The sequence below is a fragment of the Somniosus microcephalus genome, chromosome 6 (genome assembly GCF_052327205.1).
Source record: "Somniosus microcephalus isolate GS21.2 chromosome 6, FLI_Smic_1.0, whole genome shotgun sequence".
NCBI classification, from domain to species: Eukaryota; Metazoa; Chordata; class Chondrichthyes; order Squaliformes; family Somniosidae; genus Somniosus; species Somniosus microcephalus.
In genome coordinates this window covers 135,155,296-135,164,445 of record NC_140992.1, presented here as the reverse complement: position 1 = coordinate 135,164,445, position 9,150 = coordinate 135,155,296, and the positions used below count along the sequence as shown (strand labels likewise).

Genomic DNA, 9,150 nt, shown 5'->3' with positions numbered 1-9,150 from the left:
AAATGGAGTGTTCTCGTCCACTGCCTGTAGCGTGGCCCGCTCAATATCCTGCTTAATGCTTTTGAAGGCGGCGTGGGCCTCAGCAGAGAGCGGGAAAGAGGATGCTTTCAAGAGGGGGCGGGCTTTGTCGGAGTAGTTGGGGACCCATTGGGAATAATAAGAAAATAACCCCAGGCACCTTTTCAGGGCTTTGGGAGTGTTGGGCAGGGGCAGCTCCTGTAGGGGGCGCAATCGGTCGGGGTCTGATCCGATTTCCCCATTCTCCACCACGCTGCCCAGTATGCAGAGGCGCGTGGTGTTGTAAACGCACTTGTCCTCGTTGTAGGTGAGGTTGAGTTTTTGTGCAGTTTCCAGGAACCTCTCGAGGTTCGAGTCGTGATCCTGCTGATTGTGGCCGCAGATGGTGACGTTGTCGAGGTAGGGGAAGGTTGCCTGCAAGTGGTGGTCATCGACCATGCGGTCCATCTCCCTCTGGAAGACCGAGACCCCATTCGTCACCCCAAAGGGGACTCTGAGGAATTGGTAGAGGCGTCCGTTCGCCTCGAAGGCGGTGTACGGGCGGTCCTCTGGTCTGATAGGGAGCTGGTGGTACGCTGACTTGAGGTCGATGGTGGAGAACACCCGGTATTGGGCGATTTGGTTCAGCATTTCTGATATGCGGGGTAGCGGGTAGGCGTCTAGTAGGGTGTACCTGTTGATCGTTTGACTATAGTCGATCACCATCCATTTCTTCTCGCTACCCCTTACCACTACCACTTGGGCGCGCCACGGGCTGTTGCTGCGTTCAATAATGCGCTCTTTCAGGAGCCTGTCTACCTCGGTCGCGATAAACCGCCTGTCCTCCCAGCTGTACCTCCTGCTTTTGGTCGCTATTGGCCGGCAGTTAGGGGTAAGGTTCGCGAATAGCGAAGGCGGCTTTACCTTCAGGGTAGCCAGACCGCACACTGTGAGGGGCGGCTGGGACCCACCGTACTTGAGCGTGATGCTTTGGTGGTTGCACTGGAAATCCAGGCCCAAGATCACGCTCGCACATAGGTTCTTCATGATTAATACTTTAAAATTATCATATACAGTTCCGTTAACGCACATTTGTACCGTGCAGTAACCCAGAATGGTCGATGTCTGGGTTTTGTCAACCATAGAGATGGTACCCTGAGTAGGGACCACCTTTAGGGAGAGTTGTTGTGCCAGTTCTGGGTGGATAAAGCTCTCCGTGCTTCCACTGTCAATTAAGCATTTAACCTGGCACCCGTTTACCTCGATGTCCACCATTGATCTGGATAGCGGGTGCGGCCTGGTCTGGTCCACTGTGACCGATGCCACTGTAGGGCCCCGATCGATACAAGATGGCGTCCACGCTGTCTGCTCACAAGATGGCGGACCCCACGAGGTCGGGCAAGATGGCGTCCAAGATGGCCGCTCCCACGGCGCACACGCGGCGGTGGCGGGTTTTCCGGCGGTTGGTTTTCCGGTGGGGTTCCCTCTGCACACCTTCCCGAAGTGCCCCTTCTTACCACACTTAAAGCAGGTGGTGCCTTTCGCCGGGCACAGGTTTCTGGTGTGTTTTGGCTGCCCGCAGAAGTAGCAGTTGGGTCCCTGACACGTCGCGGCTGTCGTAGGGCTTCTGGGGGGAGAGCGGGGCCCAGCCGGTGTCGGGCTGTCGGGCGGGGAAGATGCCTTCCAAGATGGCGGCGCCCTCGGTGCACACGTGGCGGTGTGGACGGCGTGGGCTGAAGAGTAGGCGTCCGAGTTTCTCTGGGCCACATCCAGGGATCGCGCGGTGTCCGCAGCCTGTTTCAGGTCCAACCCCGTTTTTTCCAGCAGTCTTTGCCGGATGTAAGTGGAGCTGAGGCCTGTGATGAAGGCATCGCGAACAAGCTCGTCAGTGTACACTGCGGCTTTTACATCTCGGCACTTGCAGTCTTTGCCAAGCATTTTCAGGGTGCTTAGGAACTCCTCCACCGATTCCCCAGGCCGCTGTGCGCGGGTAGCGAGCAGGTGCCTAGCATACACCTCATTCGTAGGCTGCTGGTAATGCGCCTTTAGGATGTCGCAGGCGGCCAGGTACGTCTCGGCGTCTTGGATGAGGGGGTAAACCCGGTGGCTTACCCAATTCCACAGAATTCCGAGTCTCATCCTCGCAGCGTCCGTAGCGTCTTTGACGGCTGCGGAATTGCCCAGGAAGAATTCCATACACTCAAACCAGTGTCCGAAGCGTGCTGATGCGTCCGGAGCATGTTGATCCAAATCCAAACGTTCTGGTTTCAGGAGTTGATCCATAGTGTTGAAAAATAAGTTAATAAAATTGATGTGCCTCAATAATTCCGAGACTCGAAGTTAGCAGAACAAAACAAGGCTTTTATTAACTTAGAATGTAACACGTAAGCGAGAGAGATGTCTTCCTTCTGGAGGCTGAGGCCAGACTGAGCCAGCCTACAAACGGGGCCAGGTATGGGCGGAGCCCTACACACAGCACATTCCAGTATACAATACAGCACATTCCAGTACACAATACAATGAGGTCTGGGGGAAGGGAAATGGCCCTGAAACCGATCTCAGTCACAGGCAGTGATGATGATGAATATTTCATCACAACTAGTAAATATTTCTGGTCAGATTCAGACACAGTACATTTGATCTGTACTACTGCAGTACAGCTGCATGTTGGTGAGTGATGAGCAAGAGGTGTCAGGGCTAAAGCGGTTCATCTTCTGGGATGGGGGGCAGGTCTTGTTGATCGGTGGCAGTTCGGTTTTCAGATTGTGTTGTGCTGGGAAATCCAACTGGCATTTCAGCTTGCTGTAAAAGAACCTAGAAAATACATGGAAAAGCAGTCAGCGCTTCATGCAAACAGGCATGGTTGTGTTTGTGTGTCTGTTCAATGTGTAGGGCTGCAGTGTGTGCGTATGTGTGGTACTTGTACTTTGTGTAGATGTTGTACAAACTGCATTGCTCTGAGAACAGACTGCTAAACCGGGCACAGATTCTCCCCGCCATTCTCTAGGCTTCTCCTAAACGGATTGCTCCTTTCTCTTGTGCCTGAACTCCAGTTGCAGCTAATGCTCTAATCAGGGTTGCCAACTCTGGTTGGGGTTATTGCTGGAGGTTTCATCACTTGACCTCCTGCCTCCAACCGCCCCGCCCAGTCACACAGACTGTTTCTCCCCCACCCGCCCCCATCTCCACTATTTTTATAATTAATAAAGAAGTGTTCAAAGAAAATGAAAGGCAAACACACTTTTTAAATACCCTTGTGATTTTTCTCCTGGGTTACTTACAGCAGCGTTCAGGAGATTGATCTTTAATTCCTGGAGGGTTGGCAACCCTCTAATGTTGCTCTATTCCTGCACCATTGCTTGTGCATAATGGCTGTCACTGGACCTGAGCACTCTTAGTCTCCGACCCTTTTCTTTCGAAGCCAGCACTCTCCTCGCGACCTTGGTCACTTCCCATATCTTCCCAGCTCTCCCACATCTTCCATACATTCTCTGCTGCTCCTTCACAATACTTCTCCCTCTCTCTCCCCCGGCCTTTGTATATCCTTGACCATCTCCCAACATCCTTCTGCCTCAAGGAAGACATCGGTCAATGACTTACCGTGGCACTTCCTGTTGGATTTACCACCCACTCCAATAACTGCCTCATTCCCCTCTGATGGCACCTCCCCCATCCATCTTGCTCATTCCTGAAACTCTTTCCCATTCCACCATCCTCTGGCGAATCTCCCCTCATCCATTCCCCTCCCCCCACTACCCAGCCAATTACTCTCCAGCCACCTTTGCCCCTCCACAGACAAGACCCTCCCCAATCACCACCTCACCTTGAAATAACATTTTGATATCCTGGCTCACCACTGCTGACTCCTTCCCCCTCACTGAGGCTTTACATCCTAACACATCTTGTCCAAAACCCGTGCTATTGATGTGTCCCTCGCATTGAGCTTTACTTCCTATTGTTCCAGCTCTTCTTCCTTGTCTCATCGTCCATCACCTTCAAGATCCTCTGTACCTATCATGTTCCTAAACTTCCAGGCACCAGCCTTGCTGAAACTGTCTCCAACCTGTTCAATCTCTGCCTTCGCACCAAGCAACTTCTCATCCTCGCCGATTTCAATTTTCACTTGGGCTTGCCCTCGCCCTCGCCCTCCCCTTACCTCAACATTGCCAACCTCACCTTTCCCATTAACCCACCCCCACTCACGGCAACCCCCTTGATCTCATCATTACACGTGGCCACAATGCCACCATGGTCCCCACCGGTGAAAAAGCTCTCCCTCTATCTCCATTCTCCTGTAGACACCCTGCTCACTCCTGACCTCTCCTCTACTGTCACTTTATGGAATAAACAACTCCAAGCTCGCTCTCTCTCTCTAGCCTTTAACCTACCACCTGTGATGATGCTGAAGCCTCCATTGATTTTGTCTTTGACTGACCCATCTCTCTTTTTGACGCTCTTGTGCCCCTCAGCTCCTGTACAATTTCCCACCGCAACTCTTCATACTGGTATAACAGCTACCACTGCTGCCTCAAATCAGTAGACTATAAAGTTCATATGTATCCTCTCCCTGGCCAAACTGTTTCCTACTCCAAGATTATCTTGGAGAGCAGACACAGTTCCACCCTCCTTTTCTACTAACTGCCTCTTCAGACTTGCCCCCACCTCACCCCTCATCCCAATATTGGAGCTCGCTCATGGACTTTTCTGTCCAAAATTGAAGTCATCTTCATTGTAGCCACTGTCTCTTCTGACTGCCCCCCAGTGGTCCCCCATCTGCCTTCCAACTAACTGGCTCTCACTCTTCCTATTTTTTGCAGTTTCTTCCTAGCATCTCTTTAGGGTTCAGCTCAATGATATCATCCATGAACCCCACTGCTTGCTCTCTGTTCCCCTCATTCCAGGTCCTAGCCACCCAACTTCACTTCCTCAATCCTCCGCTCAGTATCACCAACCTCTCTCTCTCTCGCCTGGCACTGCTCCCACCACCTTCAAAACCTCCATTATCACCCTGCCCATCAAAAACCCACCCTAATCCCCTCCACTCTCTCCAACTACTGCCAATCTCAAACCTTCCCTGACTACAAAATCCCAGAACCTGTTATTTCTTGGCAACTATGCTTCCACCTCTGTCTCCACTCCTTGAACAAGTTCCTCCAATCTGTCTTCCATCCTGCCTCACAATACCAAGACTTCACTGGTCGAAGTCACAAATGAAATCTTGTGAAGTGGTGATTGTCGTTACTTCATCCTCTTCAACATCTCTGCAGCTTTTGACACAGGTAACCACTCCATCCTCCTCCAACATCTGCTCTGCAGTTCATCTCTGGGGCACTGTCCTTTCCTGATTTTATCATCGCCGACACTGGCATCTTCTCCTCTGCTCACATGGTCACTTCCATTGTGCTCGGGAGTCCATCCTCATCACTATCTAAATACTCTAACTTGGCTTCTCTAACACTGGATCTTTTCTTGTTCTGACACCCCCCCCTCCCCACCCCCCAACTCCCTCTGCTCTATAATCACTGGCCCCTTGTTCAGACAACACTGCTGCCCTCTGGAACTTTCCATCCAGTTCCCGCCGGCTTCTCACGTCCATCCCCACTTTCAAACATCTCCAACCATGCCTTCAGTTTCTCAACCTAGCCACTCCATTCTCCTCCTCTTTCCCAATGTTTGGTGTCCACGTCCCTTTCTGCCTTATTGTAAAGCACTCGGTGAGATCTTCTTGTGCACGAGCAGTGAATGTTTTTACATGTATGCTATGTAAGCTTTTGTGTGCCGTGTGTGTAGAATGAGTCTTTGTTGTGTATTTTGCATGGAGATATGTATTGTGCATGGTGCAAGTGTTTGTATTTTTGTGTTGTGTGAATGGTGTATACATGGTGCATAGGTGTCAGGTGTACTGTTGTGTACACGCTATGCATTTTGTATGTATGTATATCTGCTGTCTATGCGGCATGCATATAGATATCACTAAAGCAAAATATTGCGGATGCTGGAAATCTGATGTAAAAACAGAAAATGCTGGAACTGACCTGAAATGTTAGCTCGGTTTCTCTCTACAGATGCTGCCTGACCTGCTGGGTGTTTCCAGCATTTTCTGTTTTTATATGCATCTAGATGTTTGCTGTGTATGTTTTGCATATGTATGCTGTGTGTGGGTGTGTGAGAGAGAGAGAGAGAGAGACTGTGTGTGTGAAAGAGAGAGTGAGAGAGAGAGTGTGTGTGTGTGAGAGACAGAGACAGTGTGTGAGTGTATGAGAGAGTGTGTGTGTGTGTGTGAAAAAGTGTGAGAGTGTGAGAAAGAGAGTGTGTGTGTGTGTGTGTGTGTGTGAGAGAGAGAGAGAGTGTGTGAGTATGTGAGTGAGAGAGTGTGTGTGAGAGTATGTGAGTGAGAGTGAGTGTGTGTGTGAGAGTGAGAGAGTGTGTGTGAGTATGTGAGTGAGAGTGAGTGTGTATGTGTGTGTGAGAGAGAGAGAGAGTGTGTGAGAGAGAAAGAGTGTGAGTGTGTGTGTGATGTCTAAGTATATACTGTATCGGGTGTTTATTAAACACATGTGCCGAGAATGCCCTTGGGGCAAGTTCCACCACTGTAACTGGCGGAAGTTCTGTGGAATCCCCGTTCATGTGCGTACACAGGATTTCACCGTTATGCCGCGGGAGTGGGAGAAGTCCTGAGGAAATCGCTGGCGGAAGTTACATAAAGTGAATAGAGGAACATACTAATGGGTTGACTACATTTCACAAGCTGCTCATGAAGAGAATAGAAACTGGTGAATATTTTAGACTTTGAGCAGCAATTTTATACAATGGAAGTGATGTTATAAATGGTACTGATTGGAAGTGATTTTGCCCATTATCCTGCTACAATTGAACTAAATAGGAATGGTTTGATCGATTGAATCTCTTCACAATGGGGAGGCATATGAAGAGGTTTGATGCATTCCCTTGAGGAATAAAAACGCCACTGGAAAAGTGGTACAGCCATGGCTAACTAGAGAAGTTACGGATAGTATTAGATTAAAAGCTTACAATGTTGCCAAAAAGAGTAGTAAGCCTGAGGATTGGGAGGGTTTTAGAATTCAGCAAAGAATGACCAAGAAAGAGGGAGAAAACAGAATATGAGAGCAAACTAACAAGAAACATAAAAACAGATTGTAAGAGCTTTTACAAGTACGTAAAAAGGAACAGATTAGCAAAAGTAAACGTGGGTCCCTTAGAGGCAGGAGAAATTATAATGGGGAATAAGGAAATGGCAGAGATGTTAAACAAATATTTTGTGTCTGTCTTCACAGTAAAAGACACACAGAACATACATGGGGAACGAAGTGTCGAATGAGAGTGAGGAACTTAAAGTAATTAATATTAGTAAAGAAAAAGTACCGGAGAAATTCATGGGACTAAAAGCCAACAAATCCCCTGGACCTGCTGGCCTGCATCCTAGGGTTTTAAAAGAGGTGGCTGCAGACATAGTGGCTGCATTGGTTTTGATCTTCCAGAATTCCCTAGATTCTAGAATGGTCCCTATGGATTGGAAGGTAGCAAATGTAACCCCACTGTTAGAGAAAACAGGGAACTATAGGCCAGTTAGCCTGACATCAGTAGTAGGGAAAATGCTAGAATCTATTAAGTACGTGGTAAGAGGACACTTGGAAAATCACAATATGATTGGACAGAGTCAACATGGTTTTATGAAAGGAAATCATGTTTGACAAATCTGTTGGAGTTTTTTGAGGGTAGATAAAGGGGAACCAGTGGATGTAGTGTATTTAGATTTTCAGAAGGCATTTGATAAGGTGCTACACAATAGGTTGTTACACAAGATTAGGGCTCATGTGAAATGGGGGTAATATATCAGCACGGATTGAGGATTGGTTAATGGACAGAAAAGAGAGAATAGGAATAAAGGGGTAATTTTCAGGATGGCAGGGTGTAACTAGTGGGGTACCACAAGGATCAGTGCTTGACCCTCAGCTATTCACAATCGACATCAATGACTTAGATAGGGGACTAAATGTAATACATCCAAATCTGCTGATGATACAAAGCTGGGTGGGAAAGTAAGCTGTGAGGAGGACGTGAAGAGGCTGCAAAGGGTAATTAACCGGTTAAAGTGATTGGGCAAGGCGGTGGCAGATGGAGTATAATGTGGGGAAGTGTGAAATTATCCACTTTGGTAGGAATAATGGAAAAGCAGAATATATTTTTTTTTTAAAAAGGTGAGAGATTCGTAAATGTTGGGATTCAGTGGGATTTGGGGAAAGCAAATGGTATGTTCGCCTTTATTGCAAGGGGGTTGCATTATAAGAGTAAGGAAGTCTGGCTACAATTATATTGGGCCCTGGTGAGACCACACCTGGAGTACTGTGTACAGTTTTGGTTTCCTTACCTAAGGAAGGATATACTTGTCTTAGAGGGGATGTAACGAGGTTCACTAGATTGATTCCTGGGATGAGAGGGCTGTCCTATGAGGAGAGAGAGATTGAGTAGAATGGGCCTATATTCTCTGGAGTTTAGAAGAATGAGGTGATCTCATTGAAACATCTTGACAGGGTAGATGCTGAAAGGCTGTTTCCCCTGGCTGGAGAGTCTAGAACTAGGGGTCATAGTCTCAGGATAAGGGGTTGGCCATTTAGGACTGAGATGAGTAGAACTTTCTTCACTCAGAGGGCTATGAATCTTTGGAATTCTCTCCCCCAGAGGGCTGTGGATGCTCAGTCGTTGAGTATATTCAAGACTGAGATCGATAGATTTTTGGGCACTAAGGGAATCAAGGGATGTGGAGATAGGGCAGGAAAGAGGAGTTGATGTAGAAGATCAGCCATGATCTTATTGAATGGCGGAGCAGGATCGAGGGGCCGTATAACCTACTCCTGTTCCAATTTCTTGTGCTATGATCCACTAGAACTTTATGCAGTGCAAGTGTCACGTTTCAAATTATTCAGCCTAGGAGTGATTTCAGATCAACTTATATCAGAATGATACAATTAAGTTAAATTCAGATCATAAGGAATTAAATCTACAACACGTAGCTTTTGAGAATGTCAATTAGAATTTGGCACACAAGAGATTAGATCCAGTCCAACCCACCTCTAGAAATAGTGTTTTTTGCAAAGCACATTAGTTTAAGACAATGGAGATTTGTTAAAGCCA

At 47.9% G+C, this 9,150-nt stretch overlaps 1 protein-coding gene across 3 annotated transcripts in view; it reads right to left on the bottom strand.

Moving 5' to 3' along the window:
- Positions 1–2,337: 2,337 nt before the first annotated feature.
- The window catches only part of LOC147116091 (anoctamin-7-like), a 201,937-nt gene continuing 195,124 nt past the window's right edge, over positions 2,338–9,150 (bottom strand). For all 3 annotated transcript variants that reach the window (XM_085990813.1, XM_085990812.1, XM_085990814.1), the window contains one exon: positions 2,338–2,811. In XM_085990813.1, coding sequence (XP_085846939.1) covers positions 2,695–2,811 — 117 coding nt within the window. In that variant the 3' untranslated portion in view covers positions 2,338–2,694. The remainder of the gene's footprint in view (positions 2,812–9,150) is intronic.